Source organism: Limanda limanda, chromosome 16 (genome assembly GCF_963576545.1).
Source record: "Limanda limanda chromosome 16, fLimLim1.1, whole genome shotgun sequence".
NCBI classification, from domain to species: Eukaryota; Metazoa; Chordata; class Actinopteri; order Pleuronectiformes; family Pleuronectidae; genus Limanda; species Limanda limanda.
In genome coordinates this window covers 17034219-17051862 of record NC_083651.1, presented here as the reverse complement: position 1 = coordinate 17051862, position 17644 = coordinate 17034219, and the positions used below count along the sequence as shown (strand labels likewise).

Below are 17644 nucleotides of genomic sequence, written 5' to 3'. Positions count from 1 at the left end.
ACCCAAAAAACCTGAACTGAAATATGCCACTGGCAAAGTTTCACTGCTGAAATCAAAATTTCAACTCGTGGATATAAGTAACTGCTGAACTAGAAGTCTCTTCATTTAAGAGTGTAATGCGTTGTGTAAACATACTCACCGTTCCAAGGCTAAAATAGATGGGTGACTGACTTAACCTACAAATACAGCCAATGGGAGAAATAATGCACCAAAAGCTGCCATGAAATGTGTTATTGCCATGATATAATACAGCATTGTCAAAAGGATAAGAATAAACTTTCACCTAACTAATTCAAAAAACTAATAAAAAAATTGGATGTTGTGATTTGAAATATTTTAAGTACTTTGACATTTAATATGCAGCCATTATGTATTTTCCTTTGCTGCCAAAAAACAAGATAAATGTTGTTAAATATCATCCGACGCAGGAATTTGTTGACATTTATCTTAAAATCACTTTGGTTGAATACAAACAGAGTTAATTCACTGCAGAGTAAAGTAAGTTAGTCTCAACAGTAGAGTGAAGATTTTACGTCATATTTTATTCAGTTATTGCATCAGTGCATGTGTGAATACTTTAAATTCAAACAACAGCTGTAAATGCTGAGTCAGCGACTACCTGGGTGGCTGTTGGAGGAGTTTATTATCTCACTGACTGTTCTTGCAGCACATTAAAACACTCAGTGGGTTCATGAAGATATCCTCGTGGTTCTGGACTGCTGATGCTGCTACAGACATAAATTCTCACCAAATCTAATTATGTCTAAAATGAAAATCCATGTCACAGCTAATCCCACTTGCTTGATGATCACCTAAATCTGATGCTACATTTCTATCTTAAGTGGAAATGCAGCTTACAAAGCAGAGTTTGAATAATGATGATTAATACAAGAGGTAAAAGTGATTTAAAGTGGACAAAAGCCAGTGTCATCACAGTGGGCTTTCCAAGGAAACTGACTAAAAACACCAGAGGTACAATGATATTGAAGGAATATGTCTTAAAAAACGAAACCGCTGAGCAATTTCAGATGTTTAAGTGTAGACCGATATCTTATCACCTCACATCATTATCACTTACACAGCTTTTAATAAATCCTCCACAGCTCTGAATAAATGTCAGGGGACAGATGTGTAATTAATTTAAATTAAGGGACGCCATTTAAATCAATGGATCGTTTTAAAGACGTCAACACAAGAGCACTGCCTGCACTGATGTATCCCAGTGAAAGCATTACTCTGCCTCACACTTTGTTGCCTTTGTGAATGTAGTTACAAACTAACTAGTAGTTACAAACTACAAGAAGACTGGTGCTTGGAGGGCTTTTATTTTGAAAAACCTATGATTAATACACAAAATATAGAATACTCACCACATGAGCCATGTTGTCTACCACATACTAATATTTCTAGAGTTGTACTTAAAAACTGCTTAAAGGTTCAGTGTGTAGAATTTAGTGACACCTAGTGGTGAAAATGCACGTTGCAGCTGAATACCCCTCCTCTCACCCTCCTCTTCAAAAACCTGTAAGTGAACCTGTTGTATCCTTCAGTTGTCATAAAAACTCAAAAGGTGTTCAGTTTGGCCAGTCTGGGCTACTGTAAAAAAAAAAAATGGCTGCCTCCTTAGAGAGAACCTGCTCCCAATTCAAATTTAAAGTATTTAAATATAAACGACCCTATTCTAGGGTAAAGAAACAACAATTCGTACAATTTAGATGAAACACACAAGTGAAAACATCACTAGGATTATCTTATTTTGAATTTCTGCCCATAGATCCCTTTCACCTAAATCTTACACACTGGACCTTTAAATTGGTGGTAACATAAAGGGTGCTACCTCTGGATAATTAGAAAAGACCTAATAACACATGTAAGAGGCGTTCTTACTCTAACAGTTTACTGGCTATCTGTGCTGTAGCAGTGCAGGTTTAACCAGGGCAGGACTTCCTGTAAGCTTTGAACCAGAGGAACCGGATTCACTCTGCGGACTCAGAGGTCATCCCACTGACCAACTGTGAGGCCATGTACCAGGCAGCTGTCTCCAAGCGAGCGGACAACACCATCCCCAGCGGGGTATTTACGCTCGTGCATGGACTTGGTATCGCTTCAGCTATGGCACGTACTACTATTAGAGCTCTGCCTGCACTGAAAAAGAAAACTTGCCCAAGGTATAAGCCAAACCTCAGCGGCTATTTATATCGGTTTGTTTGCTTTCTTGGTGTGTATGTTGTTGGGGAAAGTCTCTTACCTGAGCACCCAGTGCTGCACAGTAGCTGAACTACACTAAGAAGGTATTGTCACCATTATTGTTGGTGCGGTCATGCAGTTATTAGTTGAGCTGATGACAGTTTTGAAGCAGGGAAAAGGGGGTGAGCGATATTGCATGTACATGTATAAATAGGGGGGGAAACATGAGACTCCCCTTACAGGGCAGAATATAGAGGGATGGTGCAGACAACATATAGACTATAACATATTGGTGGCTTTGCTCTGAAGAGCTTGTGCAATCTCTAATGTCGATTTGGAACCTTGACATAAAAGAATATACGTGAGTTTGTGTCTGCATTTGTGTGTCTGCAGAAAGCGAACCGCACATATAGCATCGGCTGCACCACATTTGACAACAGCCTGAGCTGCATGCACACAGCAGAGACCAGCCCTTCGCAGCATCTGTGTGATTTCAGGTCACAAAGAAATGGAGGCAGCTAATAATATTTCCTGCTTCATTAGGTCATGGAGGAATCGGAGGTCTGCTCCCTGCCAGTGGGAATCGCCAGTGTGAGGAAACAATTTGAGACCCAGGAAACGGCAACATCACACAATGTAACCCAGTTCCATTTCCATCACCGAAGTGTGCAGGTACACATATTAGAACACAGTGTCTATATACCTTCGTCAGGATGACACTAACAGCATGGAAGAGGTGACTGTGGGTAAATGACTGTATTGTTACTTCCTACCTGAGCTGGTTTCTATTTGCACTTCTCCATTTGGCTTCTCATCTGCATTGCTGCATGAGGAGTTTTACAAGGAACAAATCGACTTATTGCGCCAATAACCGAACGGAGGAAAAGTCTATGCATTCATGTTACAGACAGTACTTGACACTTCTAATATCTTTCATGGAAAAACCTCCAGGGAGTTTCATAACACTTAGACTGTAGCTCCGTTCGGCTAAAAGCGGTGGAAAAGAATTCATTATTCCAGGCTCTTGGTACAGTGTGAGTGAACAGCCTGGCACATTCTCTGACATCTTGCCTCCATCTGTGATTAGTTATCTCGAACCACAGCGAGCAATCCAACATTGTCTCCGCGTGGTACTCAGTCATGTACCGTGAAGCTTTGACTGTAAATTGTAGTGGAGTGAACTCACATCTGTGGCTACCACAAGGCGCTGTGGTTATGTGTGAAATGAAACATTGGGAGTCGTTTGCGTGATGCCGGGTTTGTGCGGCGCAGACACATTTTTTCTCCGCCCGTGTTTGACAACCCCGCCGTCTTTATCTTCACAGGAGATGTCAAACTCGGAGGTGACGGTGTCGAGCGGCATCAGGCAGGTCGGCCCGGGGAGCCAGCAGCTCAACTTCAACCAGGAGACGATGGTACTGAACGCGTCCCTCTACTGTGTTTCCGCAGCCGTGGCTTTGATAATGAGATCGACTCTTTAATAACCTTGTTGAGAAAAAAAACTGGAGCAGACTGCAATCAATCCATTTTGTGTAATTAATGTTTGTGTAGTGGGGAACAACAGTCTGGGCTGGGATTAAAAACACTTAATGAGAACATGGGCAGCGCTTGGAGGGTGTAGCTGACGAGTTCAATTTGTGTACTTGATGATGCTCAAAGATTTTTTCATTCATTTTCCACACACAGGTGTCGTACAGCGACAGTAACCTGGCATCCAGTTATGAAAACCATCAAGATGAAACAGGTAGGATGGGTTTCTTTTCCTTTGGATATTTTTATCCTCGGCTATAAAGACTGTCACTGCAAATTGAAGGCCTCCCTTTATTCTCACATCTGTGCTGATATTTTAGAAGAGGACTTTCCCAGGTACACTACAAAAGAACTGAGGGATCGCTTTGAAAGAACAATAGAAGAAGCTGCTCCTCCCAAACCAGTCAAAGTAAGCATTTCAGTTTCACTCGAGTCAGGCAAATACAGACAAACGTTTTTCATTTAGGGAACCTAAGAATGTGTATTTTAAGATACTTGATCTATTATTTAAAGTGAAAATCTTTAATATTTTCTTCCTGGTTTACTGGTGGTAACAGCAAGTGCTGTTTAAAGTGTAACTTCATCCCTAAGTTTCGTCTGAAGTGTCACTCCCTGGAAATTCAAAACATGCCCCGCAGAGCAGGGGGGTGGGGCTAAGGAAGTCATGCCATAGAGACATTCCTAACGGTTCACCCTATGTGAGCAGGCCAATACTCAAACGGTTTAAAACACTAGGTGGTGTACGGAGCCATTTTCAACCCATATATAATGCTAGTACATGTGATATGGAAACCAGCATTTATGTGTTTCAGACACTAACAGTCTTATTATTTAGTTTACTGCTCAAAAAACTTATTTAAATGTGCAGTATCACTTAATAGTGCAGCAAACATCAATTTGTTTCTTTATCAAAAATACAGCAGAAGAGCAGCTGTTGTGTGTGTTCACAGTGCAGCCAGTAAAAAAGTATTTTTTTTGTAAATAATTGAAATCATCATCTGATTTTGTGCTGCTGACAGTAGTATTACACACATGAAGTTAGTCACCTTGCTAAGGAGTTGGAAGTGTGCAGCCAACTCTTCATCCAACACCTCACAGTGGCTGCTCCTTATTGTTCCTGTACTTCCAAACCAAATTAAATGTATTAAAACGAAACCAATGTCAATACAAGAAAGCCCATGTTCAGTGTTGACGTTAACTTTACTGAAGTTGTATGTATTCTTGTTCAAGCTTCAAAATGAAAGCGAAGCCATGTTTTACCATATTATCACTTTAAACGGGAAGCAGCTGTACAAACTGATCAGTTTGCTTTACTCATGTGATATGAGGTCAATTCTGTACTTAATCTGCAAGTGGTACAACAAGGTGACTTGTAATGCACATATAGCTCTGCCTGGAAGTAATGGGTTGGAGGTATAGGTATTTACCCATAAATGTGGTTTTTGTTCCTTAAAAAGATTGGACGTGACATCAATCGTGCTAAGTGGTCCTCAAATGTGACACATAACAACGCCTTGACTTGTGAGGTCTACGAGGCGTCTGCTGCTGGAGCGAGAGAAGAAACAACAGCTGCAGTGATGGATTATGAAGACTTCCCGCCCCCACCGGCTGAGGATTCTGACTATCTTCCACCCCCACCTCCCGACTTACTACAAATGCCATTAGACGATGATAATATTCCAGAGGGCCATTACTCACCAGAGCCTCCAGAGCCAGCAAACCCCAAATACCAACTAAACAGAGAGGCTTACTTCAAGCAGAAGGGCATGTCAGAGCTGAAACGCCTTTACAAACACATTCATCCTGAGGTTCGCAGGAATATTGAGAAAGAGTGCCTGAGCAACAACAATGAAACAGAGATCCACCAGTCAGAGAGAGAAGAGTACATGTACGAGGACGACCGTGTTAGTCCAAATGAAATGAACGATGAAGAATACGCGGAGTGGGAGGAGATTCTTCCGGGCGAGGTGCAGAACATGCGTTGGATGTTTGAAAATAAGCCGCTGGACACCATCAAAGATGAAACTCTCGATGAGGAGGAGGAGGAGGATGACGACAAGAAAATAACTCAACAGGAAATGATTCTCGGCAAAGATGTGAGACGCACAGCCTGGATGTTTGAGACGAAGCAGATAGACGAGCTGGGTTCACAAAACCCCAACTCCACAGAATATCGAAATAAATCCAACAAATTTGACAAAGGGGACGTGCGTGCTGCGGCGTGGCTGTTTGAAACCCAGTCTATGGACACTCTGAACAAGATGCGTACAGAGGAGGATTTAACTAAAGAGGTCGCGTTCACTGAAGAGGATGGAAATGCCACCATTTACATGATTGACAATAAGTACATGGAAAGCCTCGGGCACACCGAGACCATTGACGAGAGCCACCTGCTGAGTCTGAGGGCAGTGTTGGAGGAAATAAACGGAGAGGTGAAAACCATAACAAGCACTTTTGACACTCAGTTTAAATGCATCATTATGGGCCAATCGAGCCAGATGCTGGAGATTAAGTCCGTGCGCAAGATTGAAACCGAATTGGAAAACTCCATTGCATCACGCTGGCTTTTCGACACCCAACCCCTGGACATGACAAACAGAGAGCCTACACCTCTGAAACTCGTATGCAGTCTTTCCATGGAGGACAGCAGTAAGGGAGACTGGGGCAGGTGGCTGTTCGAGATCAAGACGCTGAATTCCTTAAACGAGTGGGAAAGCTCTCAGATGGAGAAGGAAGAGCTCATTGGAACCGATGTGCGCAAACACTGCCTGGTGTTTGAAACTCAGCCAATGGATTCTCTGAAGGACGACTCCAACGCCAGACCTCAGGGTGTGGAAGAAATCATCGGAGGCAATGTGAGATCTGCGAGGAACTTTTTTGAAACCAGCCCTCAAGTAGCCAGGAGGAATTGCACAGATGTGGGAAAACTTAAAAAGGCAACAGTAAGTGAAGAAATGAAAGGGGATGTGAGACACCAAAAGTGGCGCTTTGAGAGTCAAGCTCTGGAGCACATAAGAGATGAAAAGAAGGAGGTTACACAAACCGTTAATATTCAGGAAGACCTCACACAGGAGGATGGCACTAGCTGCAGGGCGGATGTTCGTAAGAATTGCTGGGCATTTGAGACGCAGTCAATGGATACTTTGAAAGATGATTCAAATACTCAGTCTATGACAAAAGAGGAGATTATCGCAGGTAACGTGAGATCAGCCAGGCATTATTTTGAAACGAATCCAGATGAGGAGTTGAAAGAGCTTGCAGAGGTGGGCAAACTTAAAAAAGCAGCGGCACTTGATGAGGAAAAAGGTGACGTGAGACATCAGAAATGGAGATTCGAGAGTCAACCCCTGGAACAGATTAGAGAGGAAAAGAAGGAAGTCGTTCGAACAATCGACATGGAGGAAATTGATAAAGTGGACGTCTTGAACTACAGGCAAATCTTCGAGAGCACAGATTCAACCTGGAGAGATGAATCACATAAGATCCTCATAGAGGGTGCGCAGTCTGGGTCTGTGAAATCCAATAAAAACCTGTTTGAGTCTTCACAGCTTTACGCCATGCAAGACAGCTCAGGCCACTTTCATGAGGTGAGAACAGTGCGGCGTGAAGAGGTTGTAAAAGGAGACGTGACAAGCTGCAAGTGGATGTTTGAAACTCGACCAATTGACCAGTTTGACGAAACAATGGATAGATACCAAATTATCAAAGGTATTTCCAAACAAGAAATAGAATCTGGTGATGTTAAAACTGCAAAGTGGCTGTTTGAAACGCAGCCTCTCGATGCTATTAAGTACTTCAGCAATATCGAAGATTTAGAAACTGTGGAGACAAGTACGAAACAAGAGGTTGTGAAGGGCGATGTGAAAACCTGCAAGTGGCTATTTGAGACAAAACCGATGGACATCCTGTGTGAAAGATCTGAGTTGAAGGGTGAAAACGAGTCTGAAGAAATGCGAAAGGGAGACGTCAAAACGTGCACATGGCTCTTTGAGACACAAGCACTTGATGCTATCCACGAGACGGAGACAGTTCTGAAGACATGCACAGTCAATCAAGAGGACGTTCGAGGGAAGGATGTGAGAACGGCTTGTTTTCTCTTTGAGACAGAGAATCTGGAGAACCTCACCGGGGAGGAGACGGATTCGTTCAAGCGCGTCACTGAGATAGACATCGGGTCTGGAGATGTGTCGAGGATGAAGTATGTTTTTGAAAACCAGACCTCAGATATCATGACTTCAACATCTGACGAAGTGATGCAAAAGCTCAAGAGAGTTCAGACTGAGGATATACAAAAAGGAAATGTGGGGACCTGCAAATGGCGCTTTGAAAACCAATCCATTGATACATTACACGAAAGCCAAGAAGAATCGATAAGCCGTAGAATAAATGATGTACAAGGCGGAGATGTAGATAAAGGCCGCTTCATTTTCGAGACACGTTCACTGGATAAGATCCACGAGGTGTCGGCCGAATCTGACTCTGAGCTGAGGAAAATACAAAAGATTGTTCGCGACAAAGATGAGAAAGGTGATGTGAGAAATTACACCATGATGTTTGAAACTGAGCCCCTTTACGCTATTCAAGACAAAGAGGGCCATTACCACGAGGTCACCACTGTGACGAGCGAGGAGGTATCAAGAGGAGATGTAGTGGGAACCCGGTGGTTGTTTGAAACCAAGCCTCTCGATGCCATCCAGGACACAGACGAGGTTTATGTCATAAAATCTGTCACACAACAGGATGTGCAAAAGGGAGATGTCACCTCTGCAAAGTGGAAATTTGAGACTCAACCTCTTGATAGGATTGCGGAAGAAAAGAAGGAATTCACAAAGACTGTAGATGACATTCAAGGAGGTAACGTCAGCATGAATAAACACCGTTTTGAGTCGGATGCCTCGTCACAGGAGTCCGTTAGAACGGTAAATGTAAGTGAAATACAAAAAGGTGATGTCAGGTCTGCGAAGTGGAGATTTGAAACCACGTCAATAGATAAAATAAAGAGCATGAGCTCTGAAAATCTGATTGAAACTGTAAGGAGGGAGGAGGTTGCAAGGGGAGATGTTAAACAGTCGGTCTGGCTCTTTGAGAAAAATCCTCTTGACCACATTAAAGAGGCAGATGAAGATGTGGAGACAACTCAAGAGGAGATCCCCAAAGCGGATGTGAAGACTGCGACTTGGCTCTTTGAAACGACACCAATGGATGACTTTAATGAGACCAAAATGGAGAGGACGGAAATTCTGGGGAAGAGCGTAAGGGGAACGCTTGAGGAGCTTTATAGTCAGGAAATGGTGAAATCGAAGGGAATACTCATTGAAGCTGATGAAATTGGCGATGTGAGGATGGCAAAGTATCAGCTAATGAATACGCAGGCTCCGGAGATTCAACGAGAGGACGTCATCAGCGGAGATCTGCAGACGATTATGATGAACCTGCTTACCAGACAGGAAAGAGGTGAGCAGCAGATCATCATAGATTCAGAGGAGAAGGGCAACATTAGTTCAACAATGCAGGAGCTATTCAGCCAGAAAACAGACAGCTCTACTGAAAGAGAGGAGATACTAAGTGGGGATATTCGGGAAGCTATAAACAACCTTTTCAGTGGGGACGGGACAAAGAAACATGGAATACTCATCCAGGAAGGTGAAAAGGGAGACGTACAGATGACAATATATTCCCTCCTCAATCAACAAGAGAATGCCAATGTTGAAAGAGAAGACATCGTAAGAGGCGATATAAAGAGCACCCTCCAAAAACTGTCCAGCTATGACAAGACAGATCAGGCCATGAAGATAAAGGTGGAAGATATTGTGAAAGGAAATGTCAACTTTTACTCCACATGCATTGAATCTGGAGCACTTGACTATCTCAAACAGCTCCATCTAGGAACTGATGAGACGTCACCCGAGAGAGAAGAAAAAGTGGAGATCGTCGGAGGTGACATCAAGGGCACAAAACTAATCCTCGGTCGGAGTCAAATGCAAATTGAGCGCACAGTAGAGGATGTGACACCTGGTGATGTTCACAACACAGTTAAGATGTTCATGACAGAGCCGACCGTAGAGAGACTCCAAAAAGAGGAGATCGTCAAGGGTGATTTAAGGGCTGCTATGAGTTCCCTCTCTGAATCGGTGAATCAGACAGTTGTTATGGAGAAAGAGGAGGTGGTGAAAGGCAACCTTCCGAAGACTCTGCGGCGTCTGGAGAAGGCTCAGCAGCGCCACAAGGAGGTGGAGAAGCCAGATATCGTACCAGGAAATATTAGAGGGGCTAAGAGATCGCTTGAGAAATCAGCAACATTGAGAACTAAAGTCGATGTGGAGGATTTGGTTTCTGGAGATGTAAAGGCCACGCTGAAATCTCTGGAGCTGGCAAAGCAAACGGTGCGGGAGATTGAAAAGGAGGAAATTGTGAGAGGTGATATTCACACAGCAATGCAAAACCTACACGATGCCTCCAGTGAAAGGATAACGTGTCAGCAGGAAATAGATGTGCAGGGAAACATCAGAGGGACCATTCAGCTCTTAATGGAGTCTCCACCTTCACCGAGGATGCAGAGAAGCCCGAGCGGCGAGGGCGACGTAAAGGGTGACGTCAAGATGTCAATTAAGTCATTATATGACATGCAGGAGCAGACCCAGCTGGAGAAAGAAGAGGTGATAAAGGGGGATGTAAAAGGCAAAATTAAATCTCTGCTGGAAACAGCGCAGCGGGAAGCTCAAACCAAAGTCAGGCAAGGCGCATACAGAAGAGCTCGAGTCAAGCAGAGCCCTCCAGTTAAAAACCTTAATGCTGATGCACAGAGGAACATTCAGAAGGTAAGAACAGCTAATGTGGTGGAAACATCAACATCCTTGAAGGAAACTGAAAATGTTGCATCAAAGACCTGTACTGTGGAGCAGTCATCTCAGCAATCGACAACTGTGGTGGAGCACAAAACTATTACTCAAAACCACGGCATCAAAACAGTGAAGACAGAGTTTCGTAATCTAAACTCTAACCAGAGGGGAATGACAAAACAAGACAAAACCAGAGTGAAAACTGGTGTTTACATCTTAAAACAACAAGTGCCAGAGCATGATCTGCCTCTCCCACCTCCACCTCCTCCAGTAGTAGACACTGACCTTCCTCCTCCTCCTCCTCCCACTCCTCCTCCTCCTCCCTCTGTTGATTCTGACATTGATCAGCTTCCTCCTCCACCACCACCCCTCACCAGTGAGCAGGACCTCCTCCCACCTCCTCCATCTCAACAAGAACTGGAGAGTATGCCAGCACAGGCAATTCACCCTTCACCAGTCAAAGCCAAAAGGTTGACTGTGAAAAAAGTGAAAGCTCCGACTTTACACCAAGTCCCGAAAATGGAGCCTAAAGTGGAGATCAGCAAAACACAAAAGGTGGAGGTTACATCGGAGAAAAAGGTAGAAATGAACCAAAGCCAATCAAAGACAACAACACATACATCAAAGACCGTCTCATATGAAATTCCTCCACCGCCTGAGTCACCACGACCAGTGCAGAAAGTTAATGTTGCTCCTGTGAAATTCACCCCTCCGTCTTCTCCTACTCCACCGATGAGAGGAATCACGACTAAATTCACCCCTCCGTCTTCACCTACTCCCCACATGAGGGGGATAATGACTAAATTCACCCCTCCGTCTTCTCCTACTCCCCCCATGAGGGGGGTCATGACTAAATTCACCCCTCCGTCTTCTCCTACTCCCCACATGAGGGGGATGATGACTAAATTCACCCCTCCGTCTTCTCCTACTCCCCACATGAGGGGGATAATGACTAAATTCACCCCTCCGTCTTCTCCTACTCCCCCCATGAAAGGGAAAATGACTAAATTCAACACTCCTCTGATAAAAGCAGAAGAACACTTCCGGAAGCTGAGAGACGAAAACACGCCACCAACAACTCCGACCCCCATTTACATACATGACTCGGTTACTGCAGCTCTTGAGATGCTCTCCAACGAAGACATAGAGCAGTTTGATGCCAAAACATCAGAAATCACAAAGCAGCAAGCTGAAAAGAAGTCTCTCAATGTTCATTCAGACTTACTACCATGTGATTTATCCAAGCATGTTGTTAATACCACCCATGGCAAAGTCAGTGCCAGTCAGGAGACAATGCTCAGGGATTCTATGATTATATCTAATGCTAAACAGCAAATGGTCTCTGAGAGCTCTAAGGTTGTCTCTGTTCAAAAGACTTCAGTGAGACAACAGATGCATTCGACATCACAGAGCACAGTTTCGGTTTCCTCCAGTCAGTCTGCGGCGTCTGTCATTACTGGCCAAGTCCACACGTCAAACACTGTAGTTGCAAGGACAGAGAACATGACTGCTGAGAGAAAGGAGTCTAAAAGTCAGAAAACAAAGGGATCCGACAAATCTGAAGATAAAAAGGAAGGCGAGATGCCTAAACCTGAACGCTCTGCTGAGGAGAATGTGAAATCAAGCAAAAAGCAATCTGAGAGCAAGAAGACTTCAGACAATCCAGCCCCTACATTAATCACTAACCTTCCTAATCAGTCCTCCAAAACAGACAATGTCACTTCAGGCAAAAATGGAAAGGAGTCAAAATCACCACAGCGTGAAAACAAAAAGAAGAATGATCACTCTCCTACCAAGAGCCAAGAGAAGGTTTCTGATCAGCCAGTGCAAACAGACAAGACAGCTGCCACTGCAAATGGAAAAACAAGCAAGCAGAACCAAAAGGGGAAAAAGAACAACAAACAAGAGAAGCAAGTAGAGACAAAAATGTCGCATGAGAGTGAGAAACAGAGTGTTTCACAAGAATTGAAGGTGGAAACTACAAGGGTGAAAGTGATCAGTGAATCCAAAGAGTTAAAACTTGGAATTAAGAAAGTCACGGCCTCGCCTGCTCCTGTCTCAGCGCTGGCTGCTTCTGAGATCATAACAGACAGCCAATTAGAGACTCCGACTCCCACAAAGAGGAAGAAGAAGTCCAAAAGGTCTAAAGGATCACCGCCAAGTCAAAGTAAAGATGTTTCCACAGAATCGAAGGTAGAAGCTAAAGAAACCAAGACTGTTACTACCCATCAAACTCAGGACACAATTGCAGTTGCCCAAGTTCACAAAAGTTTAAAAGAAGAGCACATGCAAGTCATGAGAGAAGTCATCGCCACAGACAATCAGAAACTAGAGCTAAAAGGAATTCAAAAAGACGTGAAGTCGTCTGAAAAGAAGAAAGGAGTGACGCTTCTTCAGCAGAGCGTGGAGGAACCACGAGAAGAAAGTAGGAATGTCCCAATTACAGTGACATGCGAGTCAGAACAAACTCAGTTGGCTAAGTCCACGACCGGGAGAACAGATGGGGAATCTCAAAGGCGAGAGGTCCAAGTGTTAATCTCTCACATGACAAAGCTACGAAGAAAAAATGATTCTAAATCTTTGAAGACTCTGCTCAGGGCACTCCCAGATTGGCTCATAAGTCCACAGAGAAAATGTGAACTGGAGGATTCCGTGGTGGAAAGTGATGCACATAAAAATGAAGAAATTCTCTCACATGTGAGGAAACTAGCCGAAGCTAAACTAATGCATCTGGAAGATAATGAAACAATGGAGAAGCACGAATTTGAGTCCGTTTCTGAGAAGGCGATTTCTAGTGGGGCAACGCAAAGAATTTCCAAAATCAGTATTGGTTCTGCAAAAATTGAGAACCAAATAACTAAAAAGACATCTCAAGTATGGAGGGAAGAAGTGAGTCAGTTCAAGTCTGTCGACCTGCGTGCTCCTTCGCCATTACTGAGGATGCGTTCTCCCTCGCCGACATTCATCACTATAGAATCCACACGAAGAACCAACTCCCCCCAGAGGGTAACCCCATCGCCCACCCTGCTGCACAGGCCTCCCACTCCTCCCACACCACCACCACGCAGGTGCGACACACCCACATCTCGCCTTAATAGAATAACGCCCTCTCCGACCTTCGACAGAGCAGAAAATTTGGCTCGTCTGAAAGACACAACAGCCAAGCTCTCACGTGGCGTCACCCCACCCCCCCTTCTTGCTCCACAACAGATATCAGAGCAGAAGTCAGAGATTGTGGAACCGCCTGCATCATTCCATCGGCAAATCAAAATCGAGTCCCAAGTAGTGGAGGCTCAGACTTTGACAGCAAATGAAACACAAAGTGAGTCTGAGACCCAAGCACCATTGTGTCCATATAACCCAGATCTTGAGGAAGATTCCGAGCTGTCATCTGCCTCTGTCAGAGAAAAGAGAGAGTTTTTTGAAGATGCTCAAAAGGCTGAAATTCAAAAGACCTATGTGCGGAAGGAGCAGATTGCTATCCCTGAACGACTGGGCCCTGACCTGGAGGAGGATGTAGCAGAAGATAAAAACAAAGAAATTGATGAGCTTCCCAGAGCGGACTTGTCTGGTCTTGTACATAAATTTGAATCATCAGAAGAGAAAATGTATTTAAAAAAGGAGCTAATCCCACTCGCAGAGCAGCTTCACAACAATACGGAAGGAACAGCTTGTAAGAAAGAGAAAGTAGACATCCTGGAACAGGGAATGCCAAGTTTTGACATCCAGGCCATTAAAAATGTTTTTGAACTGGGTGAGCTAAGTTCCTCTTTCAGAGAGGAGAGGGAGGATCAGGAGGAGCCTGAGTCAAATCGGAGTGAAATAACAGCAGACACTTCAAAGCGGGAAAGGTCCCAAGAGACCAGGGGAGGCTCAGGGCAGAGCACCCCCCTCCCTCTCCAGAAACATGAAGCAGACGCTGTGCCAGCAGAACCATCAGCCTTCTCTGAAGCCAAATCAATCACAGAACATTTCTCAAATGTTGATGAGTTTGGTAACGAGGTCATCGGAAAAAGGACGGCTGTCATCGAGCTTTCGGAGAGCTCATCATCCCAACAGGTTCCTTTCTCCTACGCCGATGTAGTCAAAAAAAAGGCTGCAGTAGCGAGGCGAACAGAAACGTACGATGAAGACGCCACGGAGAAGCTGCTGAGGAACTTCCACAAAACGTGGACGGAGAGTGAGACAGTTTTCAAGAGTCTGGGCTACTCTGTGTCTGAAGAGACGACGGCCCAAGTTCTATCGAGTGAAACAAGGATCGTCTCATCTGGTAAAACCCGAACAGCATGACATCACAGAACTGAATGGCATGGACAACGGGTGGCTTTAATTTGAGTGTTTTTGTTTGTGCTGTGTTGCAAAGCAGAATTACCAATACTTAGATTACGCAAGTGTTTATGTACGACCAGGTACTAACCAACAAGACCAGAATTCTTCAGCCATGCTAGCAGCTCTGTGAGGCTGTGTGAAACAGATGAGTTCTCATTAACATGCTTTCAATGGAAATACTAACATGCTGATGGTTAGGAGGTCATCCTTAACTTCTTACTTTTGGAAGTGAGCCTGCTGATATTCTCACGGTCCTCATCAGCAAAAGGAGTTTGCTGAGTTGCCATGGAGTTGTCAAAGAATGTCCTTTCCCGCTGAATACAAATGGCAGCCAATTACATCCAACCCCCGCAAACAACCTTGAACAGAGACGGTTTACAATCTGTTTTTCTCTACGAGCAAATTGCAGGTATCGGTGAAAATGGGAGCAAATAAAACTAAAACCTGAAGAATAATTTGAACCGTTCCCTCTGAAAGCAGTTGCAACAGTTTAAAGGAATGAGCATGACACGTAACCTTTTAAGTGTAACCATTATGCACCGTATTGCTTTGTATTTGCAAGATTAACCATAATAACAACTGAAAAAAAAGCTCTGGCTCATTATTGCATTGTGAAGCAGTCCAGAGAAAATGCTTTTCACGTTGGATGGATAAAAAAAAAACCTCACAATTTGCATTTTATCTCTTTCAAACAGGTTCGAGTTCCGAAGTCGGAGCTGTGCACACTGTGTCGGATGAGAGCTTATCCAATGGATGCTCTGATAGTGGACAAAAACAAGTACCATAAATCCTGTTTCTGCTGTGAACACTGCAAAAATAAATTAAGGTAAATGTGACACTCATTCAAACAAATGCCCACAATGGACTATTTGAACATTGCAATATTAATTAGTACATTTCTTGGTGTTTCTAATCATAGCTTAATTGTTAAAAAAAACAATGTTATGCTTTTAATGTCGTGTAACTAACAACAGGAGGTGTTTTCTCTTTTCTTGTAGTCTTGGAAATTACGTCTCTCTCCACGGACACTTCTACTGTCTGCACCATTACAAACAACTCCTCAAGTACAAAGGGAACCACGATAATGGACTTGGGCTGAAACCTCCCACAGGAAGAGGTGCACCTGTCCCCTCAGATGAGAAACTTGAATGGAGATATTCCATGAGCAGCATTAGTTCAGTAGACAAAACACACAGCGGTGAAAACGAAACGACAAAAGCGTTTGATGAAAACAAACCACACTCAAATAAAATATCTGTAGTTTGGCCCCCACAGGCCGATCCCCCAAAGAAAGCCTTTAAAATAGAGGAAGACATTGAGCTAACTAGACCACAGTGGCCCCCTCCAGACAACTCCCCCAGGTCCCCCAAACAACAGCACAGAAAGGCTGTTCCCAGAAGTACCCTTTGAAGGAAAGTCACCAAAATACACGGTTTAGTCAAGTAAATACAAAGAAGAGCAGCAGACGACAATGAATGGTAATAGAAAATGTTACAGAACTGTCCCGGAGGCTCAGTTTAGGAAGTGTTTGGTTGAAGGTCGTGCAGTAAGTCGATTCAAAAGGGAACAAGAGATGTAAGGATACGTTAACTGTATCGTAGATGGTGTGAAGAAGCAGGTTTTAATAGTAAGGTTTAGAGAGATAGATGTAGAAAGTGGAAGCAGATGTGAAGTGGTGTGCTTTGAACTGACGTGCTGATGTGTAATTTTACATCCACTGAATTTGATAAATTTGTTTCCATTTAGTTTTTGACACAAAATAAATAGATTTTCAAATTTGAGAAAAAAATATATTAAGTAATTCTTTGCACTTCAATAGGGACCTTGCACTATTCGTGCTCGGGGCCTAATAACCTGATAACAATTGTTAGTAAAACATTATAATGTCAAATTTTGTAGTATAATAGTCAAATAATATTTGTATTAGCATTGTAAAAGAGATAAACATTTTAAAATATAATCTGCCCTCCCAGTTTCCTTTTCACCCCTTTTGTTTTAGTCTACCATTATTGGTTAATTGTACAATTCAGTCCTTTGTTTTTCTAACTGCATGGTGATGCTGTTCTGCTGTTGTATTATTTCGTCAGAGTTTTTATCTTTTAACATATCAACATTTGTGCATTTGTCTTTTTAGCACCTGGTGTGCAGACTACTAAAAAGCTTATTGGAATTATTTTATTTATAATATTGAAAGTATATAATATAAACCAGTGAGTTGGTGGTGATCATGTTTGTTTTGGACATTTGTATCCTATCTTGAACGACAACTATTTTGCAATGAAGAATTGTATTTTTTAGATTAGACCGATATAAGACAATTCCTGACTTTGTCATGCTGTCAGGCTGGTTCACTTTCTTTATTGCCGATCTAAGAGCAATAAAACGTATGAATGTCACTGTTTCATTTGTCTGTGTCTTTGAAAGTCTCTGGCCTACTTTATGCATTAGCGTCAGTGTACCGTATGTGAAATGTCAATCTGTCGCTCCATCTCCAGAGTTCATCCATATCAAACGCAGAGAGGACGAGCTGTCACACAGCTTGTCATGCGAGCATCTGACAGAAGCCGCCAACAGTAGACCCTGTCTACTGTTGGCGGGTCAGCCGATCCCTTTCACACAGTCAGTATAATCTCCTCTAGAAGCTATCCCCACCCCTGAGGGGGGATTTTGGAGCTCAGACTGCAGGTGTCCCTTCAGCAGGACAACCAATTGAATGCAGCCTATGAGAACGCTTGAAATTGGACATTAACAGGCAGGAG

General features: G+C 43.4%; 1 protein-coding gene across 1 annotated transcript; it reads left to right on the top strand.

Annotated features, from left to right (window-relative positions):
- Positions 1-2022: 2022 nt before the first annotated feature.
- xirp2b (xin actin binding repeat containing 2b) lies at positions 2023-15672 on the top strand. The gene is made up of 9 exons (XM_061089168.1): positions 2023-2073; positions 2731-2859; positions 3513-3602; positions 3874-3931; positions 4038-4126; positions 5175-11290; positions 11468-12005; positions 12165-14826; positions 15581-15672. The coding sequence occupies exons 1-9, from the start codon at positions 2023-2025 to the stop codon at positions 15670-15672; spliced, it is 9825 nt and encodes a 3274-aa protein (XP_060945151.1).
- Positions 15673-17644: the final 1972 nt, after the last annotated feature.